General features: G+C 34.1%; 1 protein-coding gene, 2 non-coding genes and 1 pseudogene across 5 annotated transcripts; 2 read left to right on the forward strand and 2 right to left on the reverse strand.

Annotated features, from left to right (window-relative positions):
* Positions 1–159: 159 nt before the first annotated feature.
* LOC149527389 (1-aminocyclopropane-1-carboxylate oxidase homolog 3-like) lies at positions 160–2113 on the reverse strand (annotated as a pseudogene).
* Positions 281–368, forward strand: LOC149527390 (small nucleolar RNA Z102/R77). Its single transcript, XR_016351104.1, has one exon. It is a non-coding gene; the product is annotated as a small nucleolar RNA Z102/R77 (small nucleolar RNA).
* LOC149527391 (small nucleolar RNA Z102/R77) lies at positions 574–660 on the forward strand. The gene has a single exon (XR_016351106.1). It is a non-coding gene; the product is annotated as a small nucleolar RNA Z102/R77 (small nucleolar RNA).
* Positions 2114–2589: 476 nt separating the features above from the next.
* On the reverse strand, positions 2590–5272 carry LOC110414407 (basic helix loop helix DNA-binding superfamily protein). Of its 3 annotated transcripts, XM_021425580.1 has the most exons (3): positions 3275–5272; positions 3111–3142; positions 2590–3035 (listed from the first exon to the last, which is right to left on the reverse strand). In XM_021425580.1, exon 1 carries the CDS (start codon positions 5208–5210, stop codon positions 3465–3467), a length of 1746 nt encoding a protein of 581 aa, XP_021281255.1. In that variant the 5' UTR covers positions 5211–5272; the 3' UTR covers positions 2590–3035; positions 3111–3142; positions 3275–3464. The 3 variants fall into 3 exon arrangements, with proteins under 3 accessions (XP_021281255.1, XP_021281256.1, XP_021281254.1); XM_021425581.1 differs by lacking the exon at positions 3111–3142; XM_021425579.1 differs by having other exon boundaries at positions 2590–3142.
* Between the last annotated feature and the right edge of the window lie 10043 nt (positions 5273–15315).

The following is a 15315-nucleotide window of genomic DNA, read 5'->3' on the forward strand; positions in this document are numbered from 1 at the left end:
GGGTATTACGGTCATTCCATTAGTGGGTTTTGGGCCGTAATCTTTTGATGCTTTTGGGCCGTAATCTAAGTCCGCCAGATTTTCTCATGGTCTTATTTCCACGCACTTGCTATAAATTCTTCGTTGTTGCTAGGGTTTTATGCCCAAGACTGAAGTAGTCGCAACAAGCCGTTCTGGTCGTAGTTTAACTTGGGTTGTTTTTTTTTGTTTATGTTTTTAGCTCTGGTAATTGTTTTCTGGTTTAACACTGCATATTTGGTGTGTTTTTAAGGTGTTTGGAGAATGAGATGATGAACTGAATTGTTTCCCTATTGGTTTGATTGCCGTGATGATGGCAACTGCAGTGTATTAGCTCTATCTGATCATTCTCTTCACCTTTGCAAAATTTTGGTTTCACCCTTTTTTTTATTGGTATGCAAGCATTTGATATGCACTGGTGTTCTTGACAGTTTTGAAACGTTGCTATTTTACTCTCGGGTTGTAAGGTTTTTCTGCTTGCTTTGTGGATCTCCCAACAAAACTTTGTTATCCATTTCACTGATATACGTTTGAGAAGGACTTATGGTTTTGGGAGGATGAAATGACGATTGTGATATTGTTTCCCTATTGGTTTGATAGCCGTAATGATGGCATCTTAGTATTAGCTCTATCTGATCATTCTCTTCAAAAAAGCAATATGGTTTTTGTTTTTCTCAAGGGGAGGATAGCATGTATTGCAAGTTATATCTGGGTGTTGGATTCATCATTTGTTTCTATATGATGGGTTTCTCTCAGTTGTGTGTTCGTGAAACTAGCCTGACCTTAGGTGTACAGTACAGTGTTTCTCACTTACCTCAGATACTTCTTCACTATGCCCTTGTCTGTTTTGTGTTTTTCATTTCCTCAATTACTTCCATCTAGCCCTGGTTTCTTTGCATTTGATTGAGAAGTTATTAATAATGGATGGTATCTTTAACTCTAATGTATTAGTCTATGTAATCACCACCCATTTTTGTTCCCTTCTGCATTTTCTTTCTAATCCCTTGTAAGAAGCTCATTATTCAATAGGTTGCTTTGGAAATCGAGATGAACATGCTCCTGATGATGCATGTTTGCTCTGAAATCATGTTGAGGATGATGGGCAAGAGGAGTTAATGTTCTTTTTCATGATTCCTAAACTTGTAACAGGCAGGGTAAAAGAAATTATTAAATTCTGGTTCCAGGATTTGGAAATCAGGTATTGCCATATTGGAAATTTAGCGAAACAAGATTATAGTCAAATGTCACTTAAAAGTGTTACGAGCCAGAGATGGTTTCCAAGCATTTATAAGCCGGAACCCTCTTATTTAAGCAAAACAGTGACAGAATAGGAAACCGATAGCTTTCCTTCCCTTGACAAGAGTTATGGTGAGAGCTTGAAATGAGGAAAGGGATGTTGATGCCGTTGGCCCTTTTGACTTGTGATAAGCTACATATTCTTCAACACTAGTTACCCTGTATTTGGGTGGATCTTTCTCAGACAGGAGCTCCTTCATTGGTCCATTTGGTTTCGCCTGGTTAGCAGTACTTGGAAAGAAGAAAGATGCAACTGTACCCTTAAGTCGCATCGCATCACACAGTTGGTGTACTCAATAACAGTCTCTCTGGAAGCAAAGAAATTAAAAACAATCGTCCTAGTAATATTAATCATGATTAATACTAGTATATCTTTTAAGTTTTAACTGGAGAGTTTCCCTGCAAGCTTGAGGAACTTGGTTCTTTCTCGAGTTGTCGTGCTTCAAGAAAGATTAAAAGTGTCCTTGCAATATGCCGCCCTCGATGCAGTGAAACATCCATTGCTATAGGCCCTGACTTTTCTTGTTCCATGATCCGAGTACCATTCCGCTTTCACCTCCGAGGGTTGCCAGTGAAACTGACGCACGCGATCCAACTATTTATTCATTGTGGCAAGTGGAACTCCATGGTCGACCATTTGGAAGAGGCCCCATGTTGATGCTGCTTCACGTATCTCCTTCACAATCTCCATTCGCTTCCCATTTTCTAACCCTTCAAAATCGATTATTGGGACTCCGAGACGACTTTCACTGCTGCCATCCGTTGTTGATTTCGGTCGGTTCTCTGGTGCATGGATGAAGATTCACTGCAGGGATGGTTTCCATTTGATTGACTGATTGATCAAGAATTTACAAGAGAATTATTGGAGAGGAGTAGACCGCCGGGGTTGATAATCGCAGCCCATGTTACAATCTTTATCAAACACTATTTACCATTTGCTTCAAAGACATTACATCTTTTTGTAAGCACTACGTTTTTTCCTTGTGCATCCCTCATTTCAAGGAGGTAGGCACTCCCTTGTAGAATTTCCAAACGTTTTTTCTATTGCCTTCTTGCGTGGTGCAATGGTAGCTACCCACGTTTATTTGTGTGATGCACAAGGTACGATGCAATGTGTGATACATAAGGGTGTTTCTTTTATTTTGTACAAATAAAAGAAAAAGGTTGCCCTGTAACATGATGATATTGTGCAACTTACAGCCGTCAGATTTGCACAAACAAAGCCTTCCATAATAACAAGGGAAGAATATTTACCAGATGAGGAAGATACAGTCATGGCCTTATGATATTTTATTAAAATCTTGAAAGTTCAATGATACTTGATTAAAGTTGAATTATGAGTTTTAAAAAAAATGAACAAGCTAAGCCAAGATAGTTTGACTTTTGAAATTGCAACTTTGCAAAGCAGCTAAGCAAGAACGCAATGCTTTCAAACACAGAGGTGCAAGGCGGATGAAATTGCGGAAACAATACTAGGATTCATGTCTGATCTACTTCAAGCATGTAAACCGTCAAAGTCTCATTATGTGTTTCTCAAATAGGAATTCTGCCACAATTCTTCATGTCTGGTGTTTGAAAATGACCAGCAGACAGTTTATCCAAGCTCTGTGAAGCATCCAACTATACAGCCATCTTTTCAGAATATTAACCCAGCGACCACACTCAGAACAGCAGAATCATCTTTTGGTTTAACTTCCAGCAGAGGACTTAATTTGCATGACCTGCATTTTACTCATTTATCAGCTCATTATCTTCTGGTCTCTGTTTTTAATTGTATTCAAAGCACCAAATCTGACCTTCCATCCCATTTCCTACTCTCTACAAGAAACTGCTTATGGGAGAAAAAGGAATGTGTAAATCCCAGCATCAATTGTATTAAATAAATAAAATTCAACCGCACTCAGTTATTCCACCAGTCATATGTTATCAACAGTCAACCAAAAATGGATAGTCTGATTACCTCTTTTCCAGAGTTCGCCAGTACACAAACCTTTCCAACTACACCTTATTCTGGCTCGCTTGACTCTGCTTCACTAGAGCCCTATTTAGATCCTTTCTTTGCAAAGCATGAACCATATGATTATGGCATGTGAACTTTCACAATCTGCAGTTTGTTTTTGATGTCATTTCTTCTTATGAAGATTAAACTTCTAATATATAGGTCCCAGTTCATCAGGAACATAGCCAGCTAGCTTCAGCTGTAAATCTAATTCGGCTAGAATCGAGTAGATCTCATCTGAAGCCAGGTGGGATTTATCAGATGCTGCAAACTGATGAATTTTGCTCTCCATGTGAATCCAACTGGATCCAGGACATCCCTTTTTAACACCTAATTCTCTCATCATCTGCCTGATCTTCGTAACCTGGGCCCATCGATTGACTTCAGCATACATGTTAAGTAAAAGGGTGTAATAGCCACTATCATGTGGATCCAAAACCATCAGTTCATTCACAGCAAACTGAGCAATCTCCAAATTCCTATGAAGCTTACACCCACCTAATAATGCACCCCAAATAACAGGATTTGGTTCCAACTTCATGCTTCTTATCAAGAATAGTGCATCTTCAAGCAACCCAGCTTTGCTTAATAGATCAACCATACACCCATAATGTTCAACTCCAGGGGGGATAGAATAATCACGAGTCATGCTTAAAAACCTCTGACGGCCTACTTCGACAAGTCCTGCATGAGTGCAGGCACTAAGAACACTAACAAAAGTAACCCCATTTGGTTTGACATGATGCCTCTCCATACTGTCAAACATTGCCAGTGCTTCCTGTGCACAACCATGAACAGCAAGCCCTTCAATTACTGAATTCCAACAAAAGAGATTTTTCTCTCTTAATTTAAAGAACACCAAAAGTGACCTCTCTAAACTTCCACATTTAGCATACATATCAATCAACGCAGACCCTATATAAACATCAAGACAAAATCCATTTTGCATCACATATTGATGTATTTCTTTTCCCATATTAAGCGCTCCGAGATGGGCACAAGCTGAAATAACACTTGCCATGGTTACTTCGTCTGGACTAACCTTATTCCTCCTCATTTCCTCAAAAACAGCTAATGCTTCTCTGAATTGCTTGTTCTTGGAATAACAGTTGATCATAGTAGTCCAAGAAATGATATCCTTTACAGGCATTTGATTAAAAAATAACTCAGCTGACTCCACATCCCCTACTCTTGCATACCCATTAATCATAGCATTCCACGTGGCGGTATTCCTTTCAGGCATCTTATCAAACAGTCTCCTCGAAGAAACCAAATCCCCGGCCTTTAAAAAACCCGAAACCATTGTAGTCCATGCAAATACATCTCTACCAGGCATTTCGTCAAACACCCTTTTGGATTCAACAAATTTTCCAACATTCGCATAAAAATCAACCAAAGCAGTTTGAACAAAGACATGTAACTCAAAACCATGTTTCCAAACTTGGCCATGGACACTTTCTCCAAACCCCAATTCAGAAGCCAAACCACAAGCCTTAACTAACGAAGAAAACGTGAAACTTGAGGGCCAAACTCCAGCTCTCAGCATATGTTTGTGATAATCTAAAGCTTGGAACGGGTTATGACAATGAACAAGGCCCTTAATTAATGCATTATAAACAAAAACATTGGGTTTTTGCATTTGGGTAAAGGCTAAAATTGCATAATCCATACGGCAAAAAGTGGCGCATGCAGTGACGAATTGGTTCGTTAAGAAGCAGTCTTGGTTTGCATTTGTTTTGATCATGGTGGCATATATTGTTTCCAGTTGGTATAAGTTGGAACATTTTTTTATTTGATCAACTATGGTTTGGATTTGTTGAGATAGTGTTTGAGGTTGTCCAAGAGGTCTTGGCTGCATGGATAATCGGTTGAGGTTTGTTATGGTGTTGAGGGACATTGGCCTGCTTGCAAATCCAAGACTAGCTGTTGGTGTTGCGGCAAAGATTTCATTATCCGACCTCAAATCATACCACTTATTTACTGAATTTTTACTTGTTATACTATTTAAGTTAACGTTTTATGTAGTCAATAATGCTAATGAGTTCACTAATTTTTTTACAATTTTATAAAGGGTGTGGTCAAAGATTTGGAGTTAAAAATAAATTTATTAAAAAGTAATTTATATATTAATATTTAAATATTAAATGAAAAGATAAAAAAAATTTTTGTTATGAAATAAATCTAAAAGAATAACTATAAGAGAAATATAAGAGAAAGTATTTAGAGAGAAAGAAAGTATTTAAGGGAAGAAAAGAAATCTTATTGAAGTATGTATACAAATGAACTGAGGGCCGTAAGGGTGTGTAAACGGTTAGTTTGGTTAGTTCGGTTATTAGATATCTAATAACCGAACTAACCGAACTCTTATTTAATAAAAACCAAAATCGAACCGAATTATATAACTAACCGAACTAATTCGGTCAATTTGATTCAATTTCCAAAAACCGAACTTAATAATTTTTTTTGTTTGTATATATTTATTTATGTTATATTTTTTTAAATAAATCAATATTACAAAATATTAAAAATGAACCTAAAAAATTATAATAAATAAAATAAATACTTTTCTTTCAATTGCTTTACAATAAAATTTTTAATCACAAGATCACATACATGCAAATGTTGGTCTAAATGTCTAATAGATACAATGAAAAGTAATGAATGAAAATAACTTTTAATGATTGGAGGAAAATAGTATAGGGGAGTGATAGAGGCTTAGGCGTAGTGCTGAGTTTCTTTTTATTGAATTCGAGCTCCTTTGGGGTAGAGGGTAGGAACTTAATTCTTTTTGTTTTTTTAAGCTCAACTTAAGATTGAAAAATTATTAATAAATTAAAGTGGAGTTATTTATAATTGTATGATTATGATCAAACACGGACCAGTTATAATATGCTAAAAGAAGTATTTGTATAAAGACTTTAGTTGGCATAAACTCTAATTCTAATAAAAGTTATTTTGCAAAAAAAAAAAAGAGTCAAACCCAATTAATAAAAATTGACTTGAGCTCGTAATAAATTTGAGTTAAATTAATTTCATTGTTTATTATTTAGTGTTTCAAATTAATATGGAATGTATTTATAAAAGTAATTATATACAATCCATTCCTAAGCAACCCAACACATTGTAAACAATAATTAAGGAAAAAAATTAGACAATTACAATCAAACACAATTTATGCTGACGTTGACAAGAGTGTTATGACAAAATATACAACCAGTTAATGCCAAATAGACACTTTTAGGTTTCTAATAGTAAAATGTGGAGCAAATAACAATAAATCATTAACAGTATTTAACAATAAATAAAAACAACAACCAATAGTCTTCAACAAATAACAATAAATCATTTCCAAATGCCTCTAAAGATTGCTTCTTCCCCAAATGCCTCTTGATGCTATAAGCAACTTAGTATAAATATAGGCTGTACCCTTAAAAGTTCAAAAAAATAAAAAAAACAGTTAGTTTCAAATAGATTAAAAAAAAATTAGAACATGTTAAATATTTTATAAATTCAAACAGGTAATAGATAACATTAGTACGTTACTTGATTATCTTAAAGATTATCAAGTACATTGTCCACTACAATCTTTGACAACTCTAAAATATATAAACAAAAAAGTTAGAAATAAAACAATAACATATTAACAATTAAAACAACAAAAATGAAATAATGATATAAATAAAATACTAACCTTCATTAACTTTCTCAAGCTCTGCCAAATCATTCTCAGTGCCATGAAGATAATAAGAAGGTCCACATAGTCAATCTTGAGCACAAATAAGGGCTTGCACCATCTTAGGCATTAAAGAACTCCCATATGCATCAAGCACATGACCACTAGTGCTAAAAGCTTATTCCGAAGAAACTGTTGATGGAGGAATTACTAATACATCACGAGCTAGTAAGGAAAGAGTAGAATACCTATGACTATTGAGTTTTCATCAAATGAGAACATCAAAATTGAGCTTACTAATCTCCCAATCACGCAAACATTTATCAATCATTTTCCCAATGGCCTTACTTTTGTGACTATAAATGAGACAAAAGTTTAAAATTCTTTTGTGCAATTTTCAATCATTATCTATAAAGTGAGCCATAAGACACATATAATTTTCTCTTTGAATTGATATCCATGTGTCTGTGGTCAGAGAAACTTTAAAAGAAGATGTTCTCAATATATGCTTGAAATGGTTCTTCCATCAACAAAAAAATTATAGTAATCTCTAGCAACAATCCATTGTGATGGCACAATAAATCTAGGACACGAAGTTGACACAAATTCCTTAAATTCTTCCCCTTCTACAAATCTAAAAGGTAAGTTATCTCCTATGATCATCTTAGCTAGAGACTTTCGAATGGCTTCTTGACTAAATTTTCAAGTTTCTATTTACCCATCACCAGATTGAAAAGCTAACTCACTTTGAGTAGAATCATTAGTAGAACTAGGAAACTTTTTGCAAGAATTCATGTGATTCTTTAATGAAGTTGTGCCATTATATTTATTATTAGCAGAAAGTTCCTTATCACAATAATTACATTTAGCTTTTTGTTCACCTTGATCATTGACGAATTTGGTGAAGTGTTTCCGAACTTCAGACCTCGGTGAAAGTGCTTTTCGTTTCTTAGAATCGACAGCATCACTTTCATTGGTGGAGATTATGGTTTGTTGTATAATTGGCGTTGGTGACGATGATGGCATGCCAATAGGCATAGGTTGCGTATTAGCATCACTAGGAACAGCAGCTGGATTCTTGCTTTCACTAGCCATTGAAATCTTTAATCTATCACTCAAAAAGAATTAATTAATTAACAAATATATTATTTAAGAATGAAAAATCTATTAAAGAATCTATCACTAATAGCACATATAAAAAAACATAAGCAAATATAATTAATGACATCTTTTCCTCTATTCTCCCACTTCCTCTTTATCCATCTACTAGTCATTATCTCTTTTGAAATATCAAAGACTGAAAATCAATATGGTCTCAAAATTGAAAAGACTTAATCATTTCAATTATGAAAATAAAATAAAAAAAAATGACTTCCCCATGTATGAATCAAAATTAATTGTCCGCAAAAAAGATTGCCTCTTCCTCATGTATGCCACATTATTGATTTAGCAAAGTTTGCTAATAACATTATGACTTCAGATAGTTGGGGAATTGATTTGATAATAATAACCCAATATATCCAAATCATTAGTTAGGAAATTGAATTGATAAATTGTATATATGGACCATCAAAAAGAATTTGATGAAATTCTTTACTAAAAAGAAATTGTATAAATCATTAGGTATATTCTATGATATATATAATACCTACATGAATATTTTGTGCAATTTTTTCCTAAAAAGTATAGTTTACAATTATCTAATACAACATAAAACTTTTAGCGAAAAGTGATTATATAGCAATATATAAAGTGTTGCAAAATGCTGCAAATACTAGTATTACAAATGTATTTGTAACAATTTTTTAAGTCAACATAATACCTTTTATGATGCAAAAAGGATAGCTTTTGCAGTATTGTTAAAATTTACTAGAAAATATTTTTCATAAGACAAAGTTGCTTATAATGAAATAATTATATCGATTTAATAAATAAGTTTTAAAGTATATTTTAATACTAATACTAAAGAAATAATTTTTAAAGTATATTCATGATGCAGCAAGAATCATCATTCATTACCTACCAAACTACCCTTCAACAAGCAGCAACAAACCCAAAAAAATGAGCCAAATTTACACAAAAATAATAGTAGCAACAACAAACCACCACCCAAAAAAAGTCAAGCAACAAAAAGTGAAAAACCAACATAAAAAAATTCATTAACTAGATCTACAAAATTTCAAGCTAAAAGAACATAGTACAAAAAGAAGAGAAGAGGAACAAAAAACCCATAAAAACTGACTTGATGTGGGAAGGGACGAAAGGTGAAGGATGACAAGACAACAACTTGCTAAAGATGAGAAAAGGGGAAGAGAAGATGGCAGACACTAAAGGAGAGTATGGAGAGTGGAGATGGGATGGATGAGAGAAGGGGAAGAGAAGAGGGTGGAGATTGGAGAGTCTAAAGAGTGGAGAGTATGGAGATTGAAGATGAGACGGCAAAGTATGGAAACTGAAGACGAGACGACAGAAAGAGCCAAAGAGGAGCCAAAGAGATGAAATTAGGCATTTAGGTTTAAGATTTTTTTTTCATGTAAAACGTCTAAACACCCTTATTTAGGTTCGGTTAGTTCGGTTAGAATTTTTCCTAACTGAAACCGAACCGAAATAATTTTACTAACTAAATTATTCTAATCGAAATAACCGAATAACCGAACTAACCTAACCGAAAAAACTGAACTTATTTAGGTTTGGTTCGATTGTTCAGTTCGGTTTATATTTGCTCACCCCTACTAAGGGGGCTTATTTATAGACAAATAACCCTTTTACAAGATGAAGATAACACTTAGAGATTAGATGGATTATATCCTAATCTAATCTGATTTACATCAAATCTAGATATAGATAACAGAAATGGATATTCACAAAAATGTTCATAACACTTTTGATAATTTAAGATTTATTAAAAAAGTTAGAACCTAAATTACTTTCCTTCTCCAAAAATTCAAGTCTTACTCTTGAAACTTGTAGTGATGCTTTTTTTTCTCTATTTTTAGTTATATTTTTCATTCTTTCAAAACAATTCATCTAAACTTCAATTGTAAGTAATTTTTAATCAAAATTAAATTTTTAAATACTTCATGTCTAAATATTTTTTAAGTTAATTTGAGAGTTTGGGTTTATAATTATAATCTAGCTAATGAAAAATAGTATTGTATGTCAAATAATATCTTGAAATTATGAGTTTATTTTTTTATTTGTAAATATATTATTTAATTATTTGATTTTTATATTTAACTTTACGTGGTTTGTGGATGCTTATATTTAGTTTTAATCAATGAATAAAAAATTATCATATTATTAGTTGTTAAACTTGATAATATGACATCACTCAGAAAAATTTCTGAGTCTAATCTTACATATATATATATATATATATAATGTTTCAAAAATTTGTAATTTATGAGATTCCTTATTACTTATATCTTGAAAAAATCAACTTTTACATACACTTATTTTCTTTTCGTTGTGTTTAGGAAGATGAATATGGAAAAAAGGTTACTAATATGACAATCAATGAGTTAGCCTTAGCTAACTAAATTTACACTTTCCCCCTTATTAGTGAAAACAAAGTAAATAGTACGTCGAGACTATCTATGCATGGTAGGGTCTTACCTTCATCATGTCTCACACTTTAAACCCTCAAGTAGTAAATACTCTATCCTTGATAAGGAATACTTGTGTTTCATATACCAAATTAAACAATGGACTAAAGGGCATTTGGTTCAATTCATATTTGATGATATGATGCAAATCGTCACTGGTTCTAGAAAAAGTCTTTTTCATGGTATGGTCATTAGTGTCATCATTGATCATTTGAACTTAGAGCGAAAGGTTTGGTTACACTATTCAAGTTTTCATTCCAAGGAAAAAATTGAATGGTAGGGTTTTTGCTTTTATGCGCTTCCAAACAAGGGTCGAGGCTCGGAAAGCCATCCAACACTTTCATGGACTTTGGTTTTTTCAATCAAAACGTCAGAGCTTTTCTAGCGAAACGCAATTCTAGAGAACCTTATTGGAAAGGTAGGACGATCGATGGACAGCCTCGGTTGGTAACCAAATAAAGAAGCACAAGTCAGGCCATTGCTTTCAATACAATGGCCACAATAGAAAGTGCCAAAAGATCATATCTTCAAGCATTTACTGGAGTTGATGCTACAGTCGAAATCATGGAGGAGAACCACCTTCCACTTTTTTTTTTTTTGAAACTCAAGAAATATGGCTTTTTTTACTGAAAAAAAAATTTATGTAAAGAACAAGAAAAATGTCCTTGACAGGTTCAATAGCCCTATGTGCACAGGGGAAAATGGACAGGAACCGAACGTAGCTAAATGAAAAGTATAAAAAAGAAGATGTCGAGCGATGATTACTCTAAAACTTGCTAATTTGGATGTCTTAATGCCTTGATTCCTAGCCAAATACTTCATTGTTGCAGACCGGGCATATCTTGTTGATACTAAGCCACCTTCCACTATTACCAGATATAGAAAGTCACAAGCTTTGCAATGGCTACATTGATAATAAAGCTCTCAACTAGTTAAAAGATGTTTGGTATGTGCTAGTTGTAATTCCCTAGAGGCTCAAACTATTGTTTTTTCTCTAAAATAAAACGGACACGCGGATGTCAGCATAAGGAGAATCACATGCTCTCAGTTTTTAACGTCTTTTCTTAATGAATCGATGTTTGTTGGAGGGAAGGAAAGACGGTTAGAAATGGCTTGATGAATGGTTTGAAAAAATTGAACCTTGGATCGAAGATGCCAACTCTCTTGTTCAGCAGTTCCTATACATGCTTGGAACATGTAGACATATCAAAATATTGCTAAGCCATGGGGTGAGTTTCTCTGTCTAGGGGATGAAACCACCAATGCACCCATTTGAAAGAGGTTTTGTGCTGGTCATGACTAATGTAAAGCACAAAATTACTGAAGTTAATACTTTTGGTAATAGGTAACCAAGTGCATCTAGTCAACGTTCAAGAATTTAAGTTGGATAGTGTCCTTAATTTTCCGAGTTGGTCACGTGGGGACAAGGTAACTTGCAACTTGAAGATGGAGAAACGGAGGTGGGTGGTTCTATTCTAATAATTGAGAAAAGAGGAAAATAAAAATTAAATAAAGGAAAGGCTATAGCTCTCTCACCGGAGCCCACCAATTATAGTTCAACGGGCTCAAACACCTCAAGCCTAGATGAATGGAGGTCTGTAATGAATGAAAACGGTGTTGGCCTATCTAAAAGGTTGATTGAACACTGAGCCCACCAAACTTACCAAGTTCAATTTAAACCCATCTTACACCAGAGAACAATAAGCACTTAAAACTGTCAAACAACTGAGCCCTATGAAGATGGAAGTCAATGAAAATTTGACCTAACAGCCAGAGCAACAAAAAAATTCTACAGCCTAAGGGTTTTTGCTGTAACTCGTCTCCTCCAAGCCATGACACAATCGCCGCTCTTACCTACCAAACCAAAAGCCAAAACATACTAACCAACTCGAGTGAGCAAACCCAAAGCAGCTCTAGCCAATTTCAAGAACAAAAAGTCTTTCCAACCCATAACCAACTCTTGGGCAACCGGAACCGAAGATGAAAGTGACCATTTAAGTGTACATGATGTGATTGCACTCTAGCTGAGGAGTTTGAATGGATCATGAGGTCAAATAAGTTCAAGAAATTACAAAAGAAATGGATTTGAAGCTTGTTCCATAAATTCCTCTTAAACAATCCAGATAACCTAGTGTCCGATAATGATGTAATTCAGAGTGAGGCCCAAGATGTTTGCAGCATGGCATGAAGTTAGGCTTTAGCCCGAATTGCTCTAAGGAGTTAATTTTGACCAGACTTGACCACATTTGGAAAATAGGTCGTAAGAGAAACACCACTGCCGCTCAACGCTGAAAGGTGGTGCTACAGCTAATATCGACTCAGTTATTTAATATTTTCTCCTGTCTGGTCAAAATTATGAATCAACGGTTGAACTTGGCTACAACTACTGTTAGTTCTAATTTTGATTATCTTGATTAGTTGTGCAATTTTCAATGCCTGATACAAGATTTGAGTGTGGTCTTTTTGGTACACAATTGCAAGCAGTGCATGAGTGCAATTCTACAACAGAGGGGTGTGCAAGTCAACAATTTTCTGGCAATGCGAAAGTAAGATAATGAAATTTTACAAGGCAGTGGTAGTTTTACTCTTAGTAACTAAAATCTCCACCAACTAGGACAGCTTTTCAGGGCATCACCTTTGGTAGGAAGAGAATATATTTGCAAATGTGTTAGTAAAGCAAGATATTGATACGGAGACCATGATTTCAACATGGTGGCAGCCATTAAACTCATATGTTCAATGCTTTAGTCGTGGGATACTTGTAGAAATATTTTAAATTTGTATTGGCACTACACTGCAATGTTATCCCTTTTTGTGGTATTTCAAAACAACGGATGTATGTAACCGCGGATAGCTATTTTGTTTGGTCCTTATGTACTTAACTTCTTGAATTAATGAATTCCCATGTTTAGTCGAGCCAAAAAGAACAAAAAAAAAGAAGACAAAGTGTGACCCTCCAACACTACAGCCAAAGTAATCTTACATTGAGGCAATTACTATGGCCAAGATAAGATATGTGAGGAATGAAGAGGATAAACGGGTCAAAAGGAGCATGCCTCAAAAAGGACCTAGTACACCACCTAATGACCAATGTTATAACACTCACACTGTTTTAGAGTCTCTCATGAAAAAAAAAAAAGGATGGAAATCATATCTTTAATGAGACATTTGGACTATAGATTGTCCCAAAGCATTCTAGAAGACCAAACATCAATATCTCGCAATAGATCCCAACAAGATGAAATAAAAACAAAGCAAGATGAGATGTGGCATCATCAAGAAGTTAATGATTTCTTTCTTCATAAAAAACTTCCTTCTTCATCACCACTTCGCTCTCTATGCCAACTCAATGCTCTTCCAAGGAACACATTTTGTTTCTATTTTTCTACTACTTAATTTTTAGCTTGAACATCTTTTGTATTAATATTTTATTGTTCGTAATATTGTGGTCGACATTGTGATTACCAATGTGGTTGATCTTGTGGTTGACATTGTGATTACCGATATGGATTGACATTGTATTTGACTTAATGTTTTTCCACTCAAATGTGCCTATATTGAATTTTTTACCTTGTATATTGAGCTTATGGATGACTATATTCTTTTTGCGTTCATGCTCTATGTTCTATCTATAAAGAGGAGTTACATATCTCAATGTGCTTTAATTTGATTCGTTTTTTGAACATTAAGTTATGGCGTTTTGATCTTGTAGTTTGTTGGAGTTACATGTTGACTTCATTTTTGCTATGACCAAAAAAAGGATAGTTCTTGAATTTGTAAATACTTTAATCTTAATCTTGTAACTTGACATATTTTGACCTTCTTGAACCTTGAAACTATTGGGGGAGAGTTTTTCAAATTTTTATGATATTTACACTCTTCTTATTATTCTTAAGCTTAACATTTGATAAAGTTTGCATATTTAAATTCGAGAAGATTTTTTTTCCCACAAAAGCTTAAAGCTAAGTTTTTATTAAGCAGGACTTGCTAAGAGTTTTTGTTATATAAAAAAGGAGGAGATTGTTACCTTTAAATTGATTCTTATTTTGAAATGACAAAAGTAAATGATTGAAATTGCTATAATAAGCTTTTATTTTGAATTCATGATTTCTTGGAAGCTTGAGAAACATTTAAAAACTTTAAAATACCTAATGGAATTCAATTTATCTATTTATCAAGTATTTAAGATTATATTAAAATAGGAAATATAATTCTTGGAAGAAAATGCTCAAATATTAATGGATTTTTAATACAACTATAAGGATCAACCTCGAAAGTTAGAAGATCGATCCTTTTGAGACATAAGCATACAAGAACTCACCCAAAACTACGACGGTCATTCCCAAGGTTTAAGAGATCAATCTATGGATAGTAGCCAAAAACTCCTTTGTTGCCTACTAGGGATGGATCCTAACATTTGAGGGATCGATCCTATAATGACCCAAACTCGGGAGTTGCCATTGCCACAAAAGTCTTGTAGGCAAGGTCTGCAAGCCTCATATAGATCGAGTAGACGAAATGACATTTTTAAAAATTTTCAACACAAATTGGTGTATTTCATATCATAAGTTTAATAAAACCTTTACAAGTTGCCCTTAAATTTAGTTCATCGAGAGTACATACTAGTACTAATCACGGGCACCATCAATTGATAACAACTATCATTAATACCAAACCAGACTCAAGCTCAAGCCAGCAAAATAGATTTGTAGTTCAAGATTCCT

This window comes from Theobroma umbraticum, unplaced genomic scaffold (genome assembly GCF_002168275.2).
Source record: "Theobroma umbraticum cultivar Fairchild unplaced genomic scaffold, ASM216827v3 scaffold_4.1, whole genome shotgun sequence".
In the NCBI taxonomy this organism is placed as follows: domain Eukaryota; kingdom Viridiplantae; phylum Streptophyta; class Magnoliopsida; order Malvales; family Malvaceae; genus Theobroma; species Theobroma umbraticum.

Excerpts from the sequence above, each read along its gene's own strand:
- LOC110414407 (XM_021425581.1), bottom strand. The coding sequence starts at position 5,210 with ATGTCCCTCAACACCATAACAAACCTCAACCGATTATCCATGCAGCCA.